Source organism: Nanorana parkeri, unplaced genomic scaffold (genome assembly GCF_000935625.1).
Source record: "Nanorana parkeri isolate BGI_ZX_2015 unplaced genomic scaffold, ASM93562v1 scaffold1097, whole genome shotgun sequence".
Classification (NCBI taxonomy): domain Eukaryota; kingdom Metazoa; phylum Chordata; class Amphibia; order Anura; family Dicroglossidae; genus Nanorana; species Nanorana parkeri.
The window spans coordinates 133,114-153,703 of record NW_017307365.1 but is presented as its reverse complement, the minus strand read 5'-3'; the positions used below and the strand labels follow the sequence as shown (position 1 = coordinate 153,703).

At 41.1% G+C, this 20,590-nt stretch overlaps 1 protein-coding gene across 1 annotated transcript in view; it reads right to left on the bottom strand.

Moving 5' to 3' along the window:
* LOC108796349 (transmembrane protein 59-like) overlaps nt 1-20,167 on the bottom strand; it is a 47,931-nt gene extending 27,764 nt beyond the window's left edge. The window contains exons 1-3 of the mRNA XM_018567812.1: nt 19,885-20,167; nt 4,156-4,261; nt 1,335-1,423 (exon numbers count right to left, since the gene is read on the bottom strand). Of these exons, the coding sequence (XP_018423314.1) occupies nt 1,335-1,423; nt 4,156-4,261; nt 19,885-20,049 (360 nt within the window). The 5' untranslated portion in view covers nt 20,050-20,167. The remainder of the gene's footprint in view (nt 1-1,334; nt 1,424-4,155; nt 4,262-19,884) is intronic.
* Nucleotides 20,168-20,590: the final 423 nt, after the last annotated feature.

Sequence of the window (20,590 nt, the reverse complement as noted above, 5' to 3'; positions counted from 1 at the left end):
TTTCTCTAGTCTAGTCCTGGAGCTGGAAAAGTATCTGTACTTGTACCGAGTACTGTATTTGGTATCGGTGCATCCCTAATTGTAAGGATTTTAACCAACTTTGTTTTTAAGATTCATACCTGTTTCTGCTCTATAGAAAAAGCTATTTGTTGCAGTATCTCCTTTCTAAACTGATTTCAGAATGGGAGGGTCTGGGTTCACCATAATCAGCTGGTGGCCTGTGTTGTGATGAGGAAATGTGCAGTGTCTGCATCCCTTTAGTAGTAATTATCCCTTAGGGAGCATCTCACCAAAATGAATTTCCTATTGCCTGAAATTGTACTTGTATCTTAGTGCAGACTTCTGGGAAAATCTCTCAACCAATCACAACAGCAGGAAATTGCATTTCTGGGGGGTGTTCTGTACAGAAATACAGTGGCTGACGTTTTTAATGGAAATTTAACTTTTATTAGCATTATTTTTGCTTGTGTAGCAATTATATATGCTATATTCTATTTGTATTATTTCAAAGTGGAGTTTCCCTTTAAATATAAATTATATGGCTGTGAAGGTATGCAGCATTTTTAACTTAGTTTCCCACCATTATCTTCCTTTCAGAACAGTGTTTAGCTGGTAAATGTGTCTAAATCATAAAATGGAACTCTTTTTTTTCTTAAAATTTGTCAAGTTTTTATTTCTGTCCCACTGGAGAAATATACATTGAACTTACTGTGTGGTCACAACAGGAAATATTATATTGTTAAAAATATTCAAAGCTAAACTCCAGGCTCTTTTTTTTAAATGCCCATTGCCCCATTTACAATAGAAGTGTACATTTACTTTTCTAAATCCAAGCTGCAGTATGCAGTAACAGCATATTTTATTACCTGTGACAAAAATACTTGTTATGGCCGCAAGCTAGAAGGAAGGAGTAGTGAGGCACTGTACATCACTCCTGAGTGTTTCACTGAACCTCATGTCCTATGATTCCTGGCGTCCTCCTGTCATGTTGGTGGGCAGTTCTGTTGGTGGTGACACAAAGCTCTATATTTTTCATCATCGGCCATAGTGAAGCTCAAGGCTTTAAAAAGCAGCATTCTCCTACTTCCACAATTAAGTATTTTACAGTATATCTATGCTGCAGATCACTTGAGGGTGGTGGAGCAATTGTGAGAGATCTTCACAAAATGTACACCCACTGAAAAGTGGAATGATGTAAGAAGATTTATAAATGCCATTGCATTACAAAATATTTGCACAATAAAGCAATTTAGTAGCATTTGGCCAACATTTTCAAGCTGGCCTGCTCTAGGTCCATTTTCATAAATGCGTAACTCTCATAAAAAAAAGACTACCTTTTCCTTCTGATTTTCAGCAAGCTGTTTTCTACATCCAGTAGTGCAACCATTCTGCTCATCAGTTTTGGCATAGGCTTCAACACAGGCTGCAAAAGAAAAATAAGAGCAATTTTAAAATGTTAACTGTGAACTAAATTGCTATGGATGATGACAATAATTGGCTTTCATTATCTGTACGAATGCAACAGTGCTCGAATCCTGAAGCCCAGCAATAAGCTATTGAAGTGCGGTCTGCACTTCAATAGCTTATTTTAAGTGTAAGGGTGACGCTAGGGGTCTTTTGGACCCCCAGCATCACCTTAAAGAATACCTGTCACTGCCAATATGCTATCACATGGGGGGCTTGCAAGCCCTCCCTATGTGATAGCAATTAAAGTAAAGTAAAAAAAATAAACAGTTTTAAAAATAATATTAAACAAATTAAATGTAAAAATAATAATACAAAAATTGAAAGTCCCCGCCCCAGCGAGCATGCGCGTTGTCACATAAAAACACGCTTCGGGTGTGCCTACGTACGAAAACGACAATTGCGCTGCACATGTTGGGTATCGACGCGCATACCAGAGTGAGAGCAATAATTCTAGGGCCAATATTTACACATATCGCTACATTGATGACCTGTAGGCGCTTTTAAAGCATCGTCTACTTGTTGTAACCTAATATTTTATTTTTTACAAAAAAAATGGTTTTATATAGTGTTTTGGGACACTAAATTTAACTTAAGTGCTTTTTTCACTAAATTTTTAGGTTTGATAATAAGTTGCACTACTGTCATGCAACATAAACATTTGCAACTGCCACCATTTTATTCTACAGGGTCTTGGCTTTCAGAAAATATATAATATTTGGGGGTTTTAAGTAATTTTCAGGCCTAAAATGTGGATTAACATGGGTGCAAAAAATTGAGAAAAAAAAAAGCCTTGGTCCTTAAGGGGTTAAGAATTAGGAGACTGAAGATGATCCAGAAATGCAGAACTGGCCAGCATTAGTATATTTTTAATGAAGAAGAACTGGTCAAAATGTACCAGAGACGAGTACAGACAGATGCATACTGTTTTATAACAGATTTAAGGTTATATAAAAGTCAAAAGGGTTTTCAGCTATTTCAAATACTGATGAAATGACTTACAATGGATGCTGCTCCTTGATGTTTAAAAGTTTTAGTTTCCTGCAGAATCAGCTGGTGCCCTGAGCATTGGCCCTGATTTCCTGTTATAGGGTGGGTCCTTTCCCTTGCGGGGTCCTATGAAGCCCCCCTTGTGTGTGCTAGTAGGTTGGGTGTGTGTTCGCAAACACACAGGCACAGCAAGGCCAATCACTCTCCTGCTCTCTGTTTTCCTCTCCCACCTCCTTTCTGCAAGCTAGTAGATGGAGAGCTGCTGGAGGCTGTGCAGTCCTATGTAATTTTGTACTTAACAGGAAGTTCAAGGAAGCTGAACTAAGAGAGTTGGAACTGTTTGGAAACCTGATGACTGTAAGTTGTTGATGCAAAAATTAAAATAGTTTGCTTTGCAATGTATAATTGATTGATCCAGATTTATTATTGAAAAAAATATGAGCCTTTAATACTACTTTATGAGAATACAGCAGTACAAAATTAGCTAGCAGCAGGGACATTTTATTAACCTCCCTGGCGGTATTCCCGAGTCTGGCTCGGGGTGAATTTTCAATGCTAGGAGCGGTAACCCCGAGCCAGACTCGGGGCTGCAGAGAAAACTGACACTCACCTTGTCCCTGCGATCCCGCGGCGTCCTCTGCTGTACGCGGCTCGAAAATGAAACTAAAAGCCGGCATCTGACTTTTAGTTTCGTTTTCGAGCGTCAAAGCTTAAATGTACTAGGGAAAAATAGCACAGACACAGGTAAACTGCAAGAATTAAGACACTTCAGAGGATACAGCAGTGTAAAATTGTCCAATACTGGGACAGTTTTAATCACGGATTTCAGTGGAGATAGGGCATTATCATGGACAAATCTGCATAGGTTGAATTCACAGATAGGTTCAACAATTCTGTACAAGGGCCAAAGAAACATGACGTAACATGCCACACACAGCATAGTTTGTGTGCCTACAATTTCTTGTAGATCACATTGTCTAAACCAAACCCCCATTTATCTTTGGAGTTATCCAAAAAAATTAAAAAGCTAGATTTCTCAGATTCCGTAGAAGTAAGAAGACACACACACACACACACAGCGCATACACAATAATGCTACAAATTCTGTTAGACCTCATTGGCTAAACTACATCCCTATTTATCTTTGGAGCCTACAAAAAAAGTAACGTTTACATTTATACCATTACCATGTAAGGATTATGGTACACACTGTATAACTGTAATTTTAAATAAAATTCTGTGATGCCTCATGTGCCAAAACACTTATTGCATGCAGTTTGTAAGGACAAAGACAAATGTTTCTTTTTCACCATAAAAATGGAGGAATATACAATATTGCAACAATATCTTTTAGGTCACATTTTGAAAATGACAGACCGCATTTAGTTTTCCAGCCCAAAACTCCTCATTTAATGTTTATAACTTACACGAAAAAGAAAGAAATTATTCAAATAGACAGTATTTAAGCACCTTTGGTAGTATGCATTTTTAACAGGAGGGAAATCAGTTTTTTTTTCCCAAACAAAAATCTAGTTGAGTATGATTATTTCCAAAAAATTACAGCAAAAAAAACTGTACTGACTCCCAATACATTAATTATAACATTTTAATTGTCTGTATTTTTAACAGGAAAGACAACAGGCAAGTATAACGATCTACCTATTTAAAAATGTTTTATTATTATATTTAGTCGTTGATTACCTGACTCGCATTCACTTCTTGTAGTGTTAAGATCAGCAGTGACATCCACAAAGTGACAGATGGAAAAAAGTCTGCATCCTCTGTAGCAGGCACCAAGGACATCATCCTGTGGGAGGACACAGGCAGCATGAGTAGTTTGTTCTCTTATTTATTTTTCTGTTCACTCAATTTCAAGTCTGATTAGATCTAAATGTGAAAATACATTTGACGTTATGTCTGTTTAGCATAAAACATTAACTATGGAGAAATCACAATTTGCTATTGAACCACAAATGTTAAAATTAATTTATTAGTTAGGGAGCATAAAGGAGTAATGTCACCCAAAGGTGAAACTGTTAACATACACTGTCAGCTACATGTCCTACATAAAGAGTAAACATAGTATCAATGCAAGAGCAGAACCTGCTTTGTGGCCTGTCTGCCCTGGCTCCTTGACCAATGGTCCTGGATAAATTTGCATATGAATATTTTGTGCTCTGGCTTCCATCTTGTGTAGATTTTTTGAATTTTAGAGTCGTATTACAAAGAGTTTTGTACACACACAAAAACTGTAAATGCAAGTATCAAGACAAGAGAACCAAAGCAGGATAACAAATTCCAAGGTATCATAGTCAAAACAAGCAGTTTTGCACCTATTGCATAAAGCAATAACAGGCAAAAGCGAGGTAGAGCGCATGTGCTGTCACAATAATTGCATAAAAAATATGACACAGTGCATAGCCAAAGTTATTATTGCTATTAATGTGAAATGAGAATCACATAGGGGTCTATTTACTAAGCTGCCGAAAGATCTAGCCATAGCTTCGGTTGATCCTTCGGCTAGCTTCGGCCCCAGGACCCCTCCGGTTCAGTAGAACCGAAGAGCTGCTGTACGGGCTATTCACTATAGCCCGTACAGCTCCCGAAGTCGGCCGAGCGGCTCGGTTGAGCCTAAGGCATATGCTTTGGCTAGACTGAGCCGGGGTGAAAGCCAAAGCTGGCCGAATGGCCGGCCGACAGTGTAACGACTTTGCAATGCACGCTTAGGATCGCAACTGCGGAGATGCGTACCTCACGGTTTAGTCAGTGGGCGGTCTCGAATATACTCTCTCTCAGCAACTTAGAGATGTGTATGAGACCGGTAACATCATTTAACCGTGGTGAAAAACAGGTGGAAGACAGGATTACTAACAGTCTGGTAAAGTATAACTCAACTTTAGGAGGAGGCCCTCAGTAACATGTATAGGAACAGCGAGGTACGTGGGTAAGTATCGATACCTCTATAGGTTTGAAAAGAGCAACTTCCTAATTCCTTGAACATGCACACACAGACTTTGATATAGTAAAGTTCCTGTTAAGTGAAATCAATATAAGGATGTCCCAGGTGTGGGAAACGTTTATCACAAATAATAAGGATAACCGGGATTGACCCGCATTTAGTTTAGGAATAGTCCATGACCAACTAAGTAACAGGTTAATAGATAGCCCCCCAGGTACTTGCGGTTGTGGCGTTCTCAGCCAGGTAGTTTCCCAGAAGATGGTAGTAGTGAAGTACCGCCTGTGAGTCTCTTTCCCAATGTACTTGATGATCCGGTTTTGCTGGGTTGTCAAGTGGCTCCCCTGTTCGGCCACATTGGCTCCAATACAAGGTGGCAGTAATAGGGAGGAAGCCTGGTCCCTTGTGTGGTCAGCTGCTGCAAAGAGTGAATCTTCAGCGCTCACTGTCGCAAACAGTAGGACGCCGAAGATTCGGTTGGCCGCGGCTTAAGGAGTCTCTTGCGCGTGCGCCTGGTGGAGGAGCTACGATCCGTCGTGCGCCGGAGAGGCCCGTTTGCGGACCCGGATCGCGGACCCGGAATGATACGAGGTATGTTTCTTACAGACAGCCTGCTACTGACTGCTTGGCGGAGCCAGCCGTCATCTCACGGCTGGCTCTGGCCACTTGCACAGACAGATCAGCGTCCCTGGTTACCAGGGACACTGATCTCCAGACAGCCCAGCTCTCCCGGACGCTCCGGGAGTCTCCCGCTATTAGATAGTGGCTCCCGGCCGCCTGGGAGAGAAACACTTTCTCCCATCGTTAGCTGCCTTCAGAATAAAAAAAAAAAAGGGAAAAATATCACCATAGAAATGCATAGCTAGATTCCTATTGGCTATTTCAATTTGCAATAGCCAATAGCAAACTAGCTATTGTACCCGCCCACTGCTGCTGTCAATCAGCAGGGGGGACCTGAAGTTCTCCATCAGGTCCGCTCTAGTGATTGACAGCAGCAGAGGGTGGGTGCAATAGGTAGTTTGCTATTGGCTATTGCAAATTGAAATAGCCAATAGGAATCTAGCTATACATTCCTATGGTGATTTTTTTTTTTTATTCTGATGGCAGCAGAACAGCCTGGTCAATAGAAAACAGCTGGGCGGAGCTAGCCGTCACTGCTAACTCCGCCCAATCGTTTTCTATTTTATTTTATACTACTTTTTAAACTGTTTTTCTATTCTGCTCGGTACCACAGATGTACCGAGCAGAATAGCCGAGCCGAATGCCGCTCTTCGGCATTCTGCTATTCACTCAATGCTGTTTGGCATCTATGAGAATAGGCCGAACAGCAGCGAGTAGCCTGCCGGAGGTGCGGCTTAGCCGATCCATATGTTGGATCGGCTGAGTTGAACTCCTTCTGCACTTCGGGTCAGCCGAACATGCTGAGCATGTTCGGCCGACCCGAAGCCAGGCAATGTATGGCTGATTTCAGCCGGTATACGGCTGAAATCAGCAGTACAAGCGTGAAGTGAATAGTAACAGTGTTCGGCTCACTTCACTTCGGGTCGTCTATTCACTCGGCTGCATACGGCAGTTTAGTGAATAGCACCGATAGTTGAATTTTCCTTAAGCCATGTATTATAGCTGGTTGTATAGCTGGTTATTATACTGCCATCTTGTGGGCATTTTAGTTATTGCATCATGTTTTTCTGCAGTTCCTCCCCTTGTGTGTAATGTACCGCCCTTCTTCATGAGTTGTAGTTTCTGGCATCAAAATGGCTCACTGTATCATGGCCACATATTAATCTGCTTGCATGCTTGGAAACATTACCATCTCTGACCTTCAAATACTGTCTATTCATTCATCTGCTGTAGCCTGTTGTCTGATGTAGCTGGGGGTCCCTAGGTGACATTAGGGGTCTTGGTCTTCATAAAGAGGACCTGTCATGTAAATTGGCTATCACATGGGGTCTTCTTATCCCGCATGTGATAGCAATAAAGTTGTGTAAAAAAAAAAGTAATACAAAAATGAAAGAATCATAAAAAAAATTAAGCTTTAAAAAATAATTATTTTTTAAAGTCCTCCGCCCCCACATACACATGCAGATATGCGTCAAGGTGCGCCTATGTGCGAAAACGATTGCGCCTATTGTGCCACACATGTTACATATAACCGCAAACGTCGGGGTTTGAGCAATCATTTCAGGGCCATTAAAGGAGAACTATGAGATGAGTGCTTTTCACTCACCTCATAGTTCTAGCCGACCTGTGACAATGAGACTGTCACAGGTCGGCTCAGTAGATCGGGAGGTGAGCGAACATATACCGGCGTTTGCTCACCTCTCGATCCTGTCACGGCTCTCTGCCGTGACAGGGGAGGGGATGGATTCCCCCCTCCCCGCTCCGATCCGCCAGCGCTGACTGGCGGAACGGACGGTACAGCTGGCTCTGCCTCTAGATAGACAGAGCCAGCTGTCACTCACGCAGCTGGGCGGATCCGCTCCGGCTGCGGCGTCTCAGTATACCGCGAGCTGTAGCTCGCGGTATACTGAGCTTAGGGTAACGGGAGGATGCTAGTTTGTGTCCTCCCGTTACCCTAAGGAGAACTATGGGGAAAAGCCCAGACCCCATAGTTCTCCTTTAATTACTGATAACACTAAACTGTTGAGCGGTAAAAGCGTTTTAAGTGTCGCCTATGGCCAATCTTCAGTGTGTTCGTTTTTTTGCGATTTTGCGGGCGCACGCAATTTTAAGGCTTGACGTGTTTGGTGTCTATTTACCCGACGTGACCCCGTCTTTTATGTTTTACCAAAAATATGGGTAAGAATAGATGTTTTATAACATAACTTAGGGAAACTTTTTTTTTATTTTTTATTTACTTTACTTTTTTCATTATATAGTAACAAATAAGTGCCCCCCCACGTGGTAATTTTATATACCACCAAAAGAAAGCTCTATCTGTCCCCAAAAAATTGATAACAGGAGAATGTAATTGTTTGACAACAAATGATCAGACCCTCAGATAAGTCACCAGACATACGCATCAACAATTTTATCCACATCGCGTGATTTCCCTACTCTTGCTCATGATACAGTAATCAGTAGTGTCCATAGTCATCACTCCCTTATCAACAGAGATAAATAGAATAGCTGATGAAACTCCAACTTACCGCATTGTCTAGTAAGGCTAATATCCTGTGGTCCGTTGATATGATTTTTAGTGCTCTATAAACGGGAAGATTGTTGTGTGATACTACTGTTAATGCTTTTGTTGTGTGACAATGTCTGCACGTGTATGGCAGACTTTTGCTTTAGCAGGAAGAAAATAGGTCATACCTTTTAAAATTAAATAAACCCAATTGTTTGCCAGCTATTAAAATACAAAGGTTTGCTGCAAAATGGAAACAAAATGCATGATTGCACAAGCAAAGTGGGCCTATTTACTGTACATACAGCATGCTCAGCAATTAAATCAGTAAGGTGCAGTATGTAAAAAGAGAATGTCTGCATTGTCAAGCATTTTAAAAAGCCATTACCATTTTTGTTATCTATTATGCATTTATCTCAGCAGGCTTTAAGCAGATAGTAGAATGTTCAAGACATATCTCCTGCTGTCTACACTCTTTGCTGCACTTGACCAGACAGCAGGGAATTTGCTTTTGCCTCTGCAGTGCATAAAAAAAAGATGTCTGATATTATAACATAATTAATAATTCTAAGTTGAGAAATATAATGCCCAATGAAAACTAAAAGCTCTTATTGCTATGTGTATAATATAAAATAATCACTTGTATATGTAGAAGAGTCTGGTAAAATGTGTGCAAATATTTGGAAAGTAGTGATTCTATTTCCTTGCATTCAGAGGTAAACTGACAAAATTCTACAGCTGGGACTGTTATACCTATTCTTCCATCACTACTTGGTCAGTGGTGTGAAATAAGAATGTACAGTTTCACTGCTTGCTGAAAACATTTAAAAAGGTAGCGCTCACCCCCGAAGGAGCCGCTGGATGATCGGGCACTTCTGTCTCACCTCTGTGATAGACCTCAGGCAATGGATCCACAGCACACCAGCACACCTTGTGAAGTTTTGTAACAGATTTAATGACTGTGGAATAGAACAAGGCACTTAACTGCTCCCCAATCACATATAATACAACCAATAACAGGATGAGGCAATCTGACACGCAGCAGCCACGGCTATCTATTGCATGCACGAAAGCCTGAAATGTCAGAATGTCTCAGATAATACACTTAGATTAGATGCAATCAACACTAATATCTCTACTTAAAGTATCTACCCCACTCTAAACTACTGGTCAGTAGTACTGTCCTAGGATAGCCAACGTTGGGGCCCATGCTGTATAGCAGATGTGGAAAAGTACATTTGTTGCAATGGCCAAAGGCCTCTCACCACTTCCAGTGTCACTTTGTAAAAAGGAGGATGGTTGTCTGCAGAAGGCGAACGTCCCTCTTTCCTCAGACCGACATCTGTGAAATGGGTGCAGTCATCTAGGGCCTCCTGCAGGATGTCTCAGCTCGTCTAAGGTCACCCAGGGTACTGGGCAATGATCTCTGTCCCCTCCACTCGGCTCCACTCACTCAGCTGGACAGGCTAGATTACTCCGGTGGCTGGATCGGCCGTGCGACCAGGCCACGATATCCCCGCCGCTGCCGCGTCACTTGGCCTCAATCCAGGCGCTCTTCGGCTCAGCAACGAATGTCAGTCTCTACAGCATTGCGGTACAGAGCCTGTGTGTTCCTGTGTGTCAGAGGTGACCATGCAGCTCTGTTACAGGCAGTCTAAACACACACTGTGTAGCATCCATCTGACCACTTCAGATCCCGGTCTCAGACTGAGGCTGCTCCGCAGTTGCAACCCACAAGCCTCCTGTTTCCTCCCCACAGCATCCTTGGAGATGCAGTTCTCAAAGTCCTTTCAGCAAATTTATCCATATCTACTCTGTACTACAGTCCCCACTCCCTGTGCTCTCTGGCTCTACCTGCAGCTGCAATATCTTTCCTCTTAAAGGAGCTGACACCACAACAGGGCTACAAAGGTTATTCACAAAAGGGTGAAGAGCTTGCAGAAGGCAGGAGAAGTGAACAATCTAGGACAACATAGCAGATTGGGAAAAATTCTCCAATTCAGCTCACTTTACGGTTCAGCTATTTTGTCCTAGATTGTTCACTTCTCCTGCCTTCTCCAAACTATTCACTCTTTAGTGAATAACCCTGTTAACGTTCACTATTGGGTTTCACTTGCTACCTGTAATCTATCAAGATAGAAATATGGTAGCTGCCATACTTTATTTGCTTTGAAGGTGCATTCTTAGGGGCTGTCAGTCTCATCCTTGCTTCACTATTTATAGCTGTGATGTCAAACATGCAGCCGTGGACCTCAGTGAGAAAGCCCATGCAGTTTACCTTATCTGAATGCAGCCACATTTCATATAGCTACTCATATGTGGTACGAATGAGCCTGCTTCCTGAAGTGTGTGCTGTTTAACGTAAAGAGAAACTTTACCCATATCTTTGAAATGACAATAAAGACGCCTTTAGAAATGTTTAGTAATGACAATCTACAGACAGATACTTAGAAATAATTGCAGACTTTTTATTCTTTGCATACCTTTTTTTCTTTTCCTCTCCATTCTTCTCACAGTGGCCATTTTTCCAAAGGCTACATTACTATATCTCCCTTTACTTCCTGGAACTCTGGCACATGTGACTAGGACATGTGACCATGCACATCATCTCTGTGGAGTCTGCTAATTACAATAGGTGTTTTTTTCCAGCAGTTTAAGAAGAGGGAGGGTGTCCTTAATAATTAATTGCATGCAATTAATCTCTTTCAGACATGATGTATCACCAGATTCAAATATCCAAAAAGCTTTGAATGTGGTTGATGGTTGTGAGAAAAGTTTTAGTACTGACACTCTCGCCCATTAGTCTCCGGGCTCAGGGCTTTAAAGCATACTATCCTCTGTGACAAAACACACCTGCCCTGAAAAAAAGCAAGAGGCTAGGTTCACACCTTGGCGACTCCTGACCACGCGGCAATAGTGCACAAAACCGCACGGATTGCCAGATGGTCACGGAGTTGCCCACCACAGTCAATTGCGCTGGAGGTGCCATTACTTTTTAATCGTGCCGGGCGGATTGCACGGTTTCCAGCCGCGAATTCCACTAAAAAGGCAGCGCATCATGTGTTGCAAAAAGGGGGGTATGGCCGATACTCATATGAGGGGCCCGGGCCCCTTACATGCGTAACGGGGGGCACAAGGGGGTAGAGGGAAGAGATGGAGGCGGCTGGGCCCCAGCAGCATCCGACCGGCGGCAGAGGAGGCCGGGCCCCAGATGCGCTCTGTGGTAATCCCTGAGTCCAGCCAGCGCGTCACTAATCACAGAGTCCAGCCAGCGCGTCACTAATCCCAGAGCTAAGACAGCGCGTCACTAATCCCAGAGTCCAGACAGAGCGTCACTAATACCTGAGTCCAGTCAGCGCGTCACTAATCCCAGAGTACATTTAATTGTATATTGTTTACTGTTCTCTACAAAAAAGGCAACAATCCATTCATAGCACATGTGCTGCATTGAAACCTTGGCTAAATGAGGCAAGTCTTGGTCAAGGATATCTTTGACCACCAATTATTCCCTGTAGAGATCTGCCTTTGAGTATCTATACATTAATGGTAAGCATCCCCTTTCATTATGGTAAAGTTAACAAAGCACCAGTATGCATAGGGTTGTTAACTTAGCAAAGTGAATGTTCAATGAGCTTAGTAAATAAGATACACTTGTGGTCAAATACATTTTTGCAAACAAAATTCCTAAAGTTTTAATTTTCCTTGCACATAATTGGGTATTAAAAGTGAAATGTACTAGAAGGGTAGTACAGATTCACCTTTTCAATACCATTCACTATAAAAAGTAAATACTTACCTTGGTAAGTAAACAACCTCTACTTGTTTAATAAACCAACCCTAAAATGTTAAATGCAATACCTAAATGTAATACTCTTTACTGTCTTAACCTATAACTTTCAAAGGGCTCTGCACAAGGGGAGCACTTGGCTTTCGTCACATAATTGTAGTATGTAGTATGAAGCAAGCGACCTGATGTCTGTATTAAGTCAATTGTGTCATACGCTACAGTGACCATCCGTCCCTAGTTTACAGAGACTGCTTTCAGAAGGCTGTCCTTAGTTAAAAAGTCTCCCCAATTGTGTCTTGATTAAAAATGTGAGAACCCGGAAGTTGCAGTCTATGATGGTAGTGATGAGTTGTGGCCAGGCAGCATAGCAGACAGCTTCCTGTTTATAAACATAGGGTCCTGTGGAGTATCGGCAGGCGTGGAATGCAAGGTTGAGATTGAATATTAAGCTGAGGTCTGCTGCTATTTGTTGTAAAGCAGGGGCTTATGGGGTGGGGGGATGTTGGCGTTTAGGTGGCTGCACAGGAATTACTGGGTGCTCTGCAGTGCTAAACACGTTTGAGTGTCTAGTTATCCCAAGAGGCAGCCTTGGTGTGCCGTAAAGGCACCCGCACCTCCTAGAAGTGTGGAGACCCAAAACCAGGATGAGCTTTTTTGTAACTTTACCTTCAAAGGGTTTTTTGCAGCCAATTTTGTTTGGGTTGCGGTTGGCTGGAAGGAAAGCGAACCTTACATTTTCCATGGAAGGTCTGCTATAAAGGTCTCTAGATTGGGGTGAGGAGAGTGTAATCATGTAAATTACAGTTGTCTCTGTTTCCCTGATCCAGGGATCCTCATGTGTAAAATTTAGGGGCCAGCGAGATTTTGGCCAACACTGGAGAGTGCTGTAGAGGAAGTAGAAGAATGCTGAATCCTGAATTTTGCGTCATGTGCAAGGGACATTGCATTATGTAGAACAACATTTTTTGGTCGCAATCATGCAAATATTGCACACATGGCAATAACAGTAACATCTATTTGCTCTTTAACAACTTTTAAAATCACAAATAAACCCTTTCCCAAGCATAGATTGCTCGAGACTCCTTCCAATGACACGGTTTTCAAAAATGCCTCTGGCCCATCTTAGAGGCATATTTATAAAACAATGAATGTGACATTCACCAAACATTCAGTGGTAGTGAATTAGACATTGTATAGTTCTATCAGAAATGTGTTTTAGATCATTCATTCATTTAGAAACATTCATTTTAACTAGAGATGTCCCGATACCAATGCTAGCATCGGAATCGGGCCCGATACAGGGCATTTTGGCAAGTACTTGTACTTGTCAAAATGCCCCGATGCCTAGCGCCGAAGCTTGCGCTATGTTTTTTTTTTTCTTACTTACCTCGCCGAGCGTCGCGTCACTGCTGCTCCGGTGGGCGGAGCTCCAGGTGGGGTCCTAATTTAGGTGGCCGGAGACTGCCAGATGACCCTGCTCGGAGCGCCGCCGGAGCGAGGAGCTCCAGGTTGGGTTCTAATTTAGCTGGCAGGCACCTCTAAGCCAGCCAAATTAGGACCCCACATGGAGCTCCTCCCACTGGACCAGCGCTGCCGCTGACTCAACCCTGCTCTCTCCGGCACAGTGAGTGAGGGTAGATTTGGGGGGGGGGGGGGGTTTCTATTAAGCAACTACCGTATATATTGCCTGCACTGTATTAGCAGTATATACTCTAAATGTACTACAGAGTATATATAGAGTACACACTGCTAATACAGTGCAGGCAATACATTTACAATTATACTCTGCTAACATGAATGGATTAAATGGTCTGTATGTAGCCCTGTACTATGGATCATTTAACCCATTCATATTAGCGGGGGATAATTGTAAATGTATTGCCTGCACTGTATTAGCAGTATATACTCTAAATGTACTACAGAGTATATATAGAGTACACACTGCTAATACAGTGCAGACAATACATTTACAATTATCCTCTGCTAACATGAATGGATTAAATGGTCTGTATGTAGCCCTGTACTATGGATCATTTAACCCATTCATGTTAGCAGTGCAGAATTGTATATCTATATGTACTGTACATATACAGCACAAATGTCCCGTACATTGCAGCAATAGATTTACAATGATCCCCTGCTAACATGAATGGGTTAAATTAGGGATGCACCGATACCGATACTAGTATCAGTATCGGTGCCGATACCGAGTGCCGATACTAATGCTTTAAGGTCACTTTCTTAATATTATGATTCATGAGATGATGAGGGAGCATGACGCCGGCTTCCCGGCCAATCAGAATGCCGGGCGCTGCGTCATTACACGTCGCCCGGCTTCCGGATTTGCTAGCTTCCTGACCAATCAGGAAGACGGGCAGCGCATCATTACACTCTGCCCAGTCTCCTGATTGGCCAGGAAACGGCTCCATGCTCTCTCGTCACTTGTGATGAGAGAGCATGTAGCCGACTGTGAGTATCTGTGAGTACTTCATCAAAAGTATCGGTACTCGTACTCGGTCTTAAAAAAGTGGAATCGGTGCATCCCTAGGTTAAATGATCTGTAGTACAACTACATGTTATGTACTATTATGTACTATGGGTCATGATTTAATCTATTCATGTTAGCAGTGGAGAATTGTAACTCTATTAATGCAGTGTACTGGACGTATGTGCTGTATATGTATTATGAATCATGATTTAACCTATTCATGTTAGCAGGGCAGAATTGCGAGCGCCTCCCACAAGCTGAGCACCGAGATGCAATGCAGCGATCCTGCCCAGCACCGACTACGAGAGGCATCGCGTGAGGCAATAAGGATCGGAGTGAAACTGTAAGTGAGGGAAGCTGGGACGGGGCTGGCTGTAAATCTATTGCTATAGTGTACTGGACGTGTGTAATGTATATGTAGTACATATATAAAGCATACACCTCCACTACACTCCAGCAATAGAGTTACAATTCTCCACTGCTAACATGAATAGGTTAAACCATGATCCATAGAACATTTGATTCTATTTATTCTATAGGTGGCTCAAGGACAGATATGGGAGCCTGCCATTTCCGATTCCCCTTGGCATCTCCATACCTTGTGCTCCTGCCTGAGGGGAGGGGCTTCCCCAGATGCGAGTCTTTCTCACCATCATCACATATCCTATTTATGGTATTTATTTATGTATTTATTGATCTATATTAATTAATTGTCATTAATGGCTAATGGTTATGTCCAAACATTGACTGCTTACAATCATATTCATATGGAATTCACAGGCTACCTCTATTAACTTCCTGACGAAGCTACGGCGAAACGCGTCGAAGAAAAGGAAAAAATACAGATTATTATTTTATGGAATTTGCATTAATATGATGAATAATGTGTTTATTGACTTTCAAGTAATGAATTAATATAGAAACGATGAATTATTGCTATTATGCATATTAATCTGTATGATTTCCATAGAGGTGACATGCCGTTTATGTAGTGATGTTTTAAATTGAATATGAGATGTTTTATTTACCTTGTCAATCATGTATTTTCTTTATTAAAAATGAATTTTATTATATTGATGAATTTTTTGACATTATGTTGAACCATACTCCCTGGCATTAGTTAGTAGACACTTTTAAAGCCCCATCTTTTCTTTTCTCTTTTTTGGCTTACAACTGTAATTAGGGGTGTGGTGTCTCCAATTTAGTGCTGATCCCTAACTATCTCTTTTTACACCATGATCCATAGTACATAACATGTAGTTGTACTATGGATCATTTAAAGTCACCTGTCCCTTTAAGAAAAAGTATCGGCAATTGGTATCGGCAAGTACATGAGGGGATGTACTTGTACTTGGGCCTGAAAAAGTGGCATCGGGACATCCCTAATTTTAACAATGAGGGTTATTCACGGAGCCAAAGGATCTAGCCGTTGCTTCGGCTGATACGAGCCTTGCACGAGCCGATTGGCTGAAGGTGCAGTCAATTATCTGACTGCACTCAGCTCACACACTGCACGCAAAGCTCCGTGCCGGGTAGCTTTGCTTCGCTCTGCATGGCTTCGCGTGCAGTGTGTCATGGCCTTTATCCCTGAAAAGCATTCCTGTGACCCTGTGATACACTACAGGTCAGAGGAATGCGTTGTAATTTTTACTTTCAAATACTTATTGTAAATCTTTGTACTATATATACTTGTGCACTTAATAATCATTAACATGGAAGGGGCGGAGTTTGTGTGATCAGCATAGTGTCAGTTCCCTCCTCCTGCGCTTATGCTGCATTCTTTCTACACTGATTGCGGCTTGTTTGCCCTGCCCATGGTTACGGTGGGATTCTTGCTGCAGGACGGATGTTTTCATACAGGATGGCTCACTATCCATTACCCTGCTTGGGCATTGCTCTTATGATTTTTGCCAATAAAAGTTTCCATCTTTACTACACTATGGAAGCTTGGGAGCTCCCTCCTCCAACAGTTGACTGCATTATTCATCTGTCGTTTAGTGGCAGTTGATTTTTATTTATATATTATTATTATACAGGATTTATATTCGAATATATATACAGAATATATTCGAAGTACCTTTGCCAAATAGTTTTTTTTATAGTATTCTTATGAATGTGTACATATGCATTTCTTTTTACGTGTTGCATTACTATTGCTAGTGTCTGTTTTATTCCCCGTTGTTTCCTTATTTCTGTTTTTCTTTAATCTGAGCACCACAGAATTTTTTTTAAACTGATCTCTCATATGTTTATGCCAGTGTTATTAGCTGTTTGTCTGGAGTTTTAAAGTGAGTTGCCTGGAGATTTAAAGTGACCCTAAACTCAGCAGTTAAACCTTAAAATGGATTCAAGTACTCAGATGCAGATCCTCAAATCATCTCTGAATTTAGAGATGATTTGAGAATCTACAGCTGAGTGATGCACAAATAAGATACAGTTTTGTTAATAAAAGGTTTGTTTTAAGATTTAACTCCTGTTTAATGTCTACCCTTGATAGTTTCTATACATTCTGCATAACTAAAAGATCTTTAAGAGTCGTTTCTAACTTATCAGAACAATCAAAGTTCGTGTGTTGACTAGCTAAAAATGTTTTGGGGGCAACCTTTGAGCAATCTTCTGTTTTAATATATGCAGCACAGTGGTTTTCTTTTTTTATGCCATTGCCTAATATTTATATCCATAACTTTACAATGTCTATGCTCTTTCTTCTGTTTAAAATATTTATATGATACCATGTGCAAACGGGAACGCAGCAAGGGGGAATATGTAACATTGTCCTCTATAACTTCTGAAGTCTGCATGAATAAATTCCTGCTATGTTGCACGATACAGGAACAGTCTTAGAAAAACCATGGGTATGTTTATAAGTCAGTAAATGTGACACTCACCAAAACATTCACTGGTGGTAAAGGATTCACTGTATTTTAAATCACGTTGACCAGGAAGATTTGGCTGCAGTAAATATTTGCTGAATTGCAATGCTTTATACATATACCCCTCTATCTTTTATCATTATAAACATCTCTTGTGTAAATCAAAGGCAATCCCAAATTTTGGGTGGTCACCAGGTATAGATGGGAAATCTTCCAATGGGAACACCAATTCTGGTGACCCTGCTGGTCACCGGGGATTTGGAGGAGTTTCCTCTCACTTTCTGTTATGGCTATTGAATAGCAAGTAAAGGAAAATCTCCCCAATGGGGCACAGATCAGGAAAAAAAATTACAGGGGTTATTATAACCCTCCCTTACTCTATCCAAAACTATAGTTCAGTTCTACTTTAATCATAGCTCAGGTTCTTCAAATTCTTCATGAATAGCTAATGCAATCCCGCCACAACATGACCCACTGCAAAAAGTACAAACTATTTGCTGCTCCTGGATATCACCCTATTCATCTACTTAGTATATAAGCTTTCATTTGCCTATGAGGTCATGGTTCAAACCAAAGCAAAGACAAGGGAATAATGTCTGTTTCCCCTTCCCCTCTTTGGCCACCATTTTGAACACCTCACTTGCAGCTTGACTTATTGACCCTTCTGAATTGTCGTAATAGGACTGACAGTGGAAAGCATGTATAGCAAAACTATTCCCAAAACACTTTTTAGGTATTAAGGCATTGCTATAAGGCCTATACAAAATCTTGTTAGCCAGAAAACAAATACAGCGTTAAAGAAAAAAAAACAGCCAAAGTGATACCTTTTAGTGGCTAACAAAAAATTAAAACAATACAAGCTTTCGGAGCTCTAGAGCTTTCTACCTATGTATTAAAAAGTATTTTATGTTTTTGTCTTTTCTATTTTTTTATATAATTTTTTTTTCTTTCCTTGTCTTTTATTTTTTCTTTGATCATCTTTTTCTTTTATTTCTTCTACTCCTTTTCATACTTGATATCTTATTCTGTACTTTGTGTGCTTGTATTTCTCCTGTTTTAATCTCTATAAAGTTGAAACATGACTCTTGTATTTAATACAACATACAGACCTGATAATGTACTAATACCTGGGAACACTGTGGGTTGTATTGTGTGAAGCAATAGTGAACATTGTCACAGAGAGACCAAACCTTGGTGTTAGAAAAATATACCACCAAATTAAAACAATCACATTAAATACTTTAAAAAATATTTTCTAAATTTGGAGAAAACAAGACACAACACAAAAATAAAGCACATCCCTAACCTACTGTATATATAACATTATAAATTATAACACAACAAGGCATTGCAATAAATGTGAGGGCTGGTTACATAAACAAGTTAATTTATCTTGGCCTAAACCAATCTGTTTTAGTACACAACATTCTTGATGAGTGCACAATACCTAAGCCAGGAATCCACATTAATAAATCAGAAGCAAAGCCAAAACATTTTTGCAGAAAATAAAACTATTTTAAAACACGGTCACACAGAGGACATATCTACTCTATATGTATAATTATTATTGATCACAAAGCTACAGTATATAATAATATTGCAAGTGTACATATTGTGCCTTTTGCATCAATCATTTTTTCACAGATGCTATACTACAATAATACAGTTGCTATTATGATGGAAATATACATTATATGCGGTGAGGCTGAACCTCTTTATACCAATAGTTTCCTTTGGTGAGAAATTGCTGTGACATTCACTCCAGGGACGTGCAATTACACACCCACCATGAGAACGGCACAATGAGAGAACCAACAGCAAAGAAAGGAAGCGATTTGCCTTATTTCAGTGCTATGATAATAGCACAAAAAGCAGTATGTATCATTCACCTTTTCAAACAGACGATGCTTTTGTTTTTGGATGCATCTGCTTATTACATATAGAACAGTCACATGCCGGTGACCACCATGTTAATCCCAACCTTAAAATGACATGCCCAGATGTCATAATAAAATCATGAGATGCTGGTGCCATGGAAGCATCATATACGCAGGATGCAGTAACATGGATGCTTGATGACATCTGCGTGGGCCATTATAAGCATACACTTTACAAGGCTTATTACTGGTCCTTTTTTTTTTTTGTCTGTCACATACATACACAAACACACACACACAGCTTGGATCTTAGGGTACTTACTTCTTTTGAGCTTTTGTGCTTGAAGGTGAACTGACACTGCTGGCTGCAGGAGGTGATGTCTCCCAGCTGGGCATCAAAGGGATCCCCTGCACTGACTGTAGACACAATTACAATAAGCAATAAGAGAAGGCTGTAGTCGCAGCAACAGTGTTCTGGGGCCACCATCCTGCAGCACTTTATCTAGGGATCCAGGGATAGATGCACAGCCTGTGAAACACAGTGAGAAGCAACTGCCGTGCAATGTCAGCGCTATTCTGACGTCATGTGTTTAGTGCAAAGGACTCTGGGAGAGAGGAGGGGAGTGCAGTGAGAGTGAGGATGGCTGGTGCTTCTGATGCAGACTGTCATTTCTTTTAAATCCTATAGCAGTGCACAGATATGGGTTGATTTTACTTTATCATCTTAGAGAACACAGTTAGCACAATAAGTAGAATATGTTAGCTTTAGCTGTGAGCTCCACACTTTTCTTTACAGATGCATTTTTTTCAGTCCTACTTAGCATCTGTTGGGACACTGGACTGGAGGCTCTGATCCAGTATCTGTGTAAAACCATGTGCTGTGGGTGGAGGAGCAGCAGCTGCACTGTGCTTTATGAGATGCTTTGGCAGGTGGCTGCCTGAGTTGTTGCTATGTTATAATGTGCCTTCTGCCTTCTAGACTGTAGAGACATTTTTAATTCAATTCAATTTAATTCTAATTCAGTTCT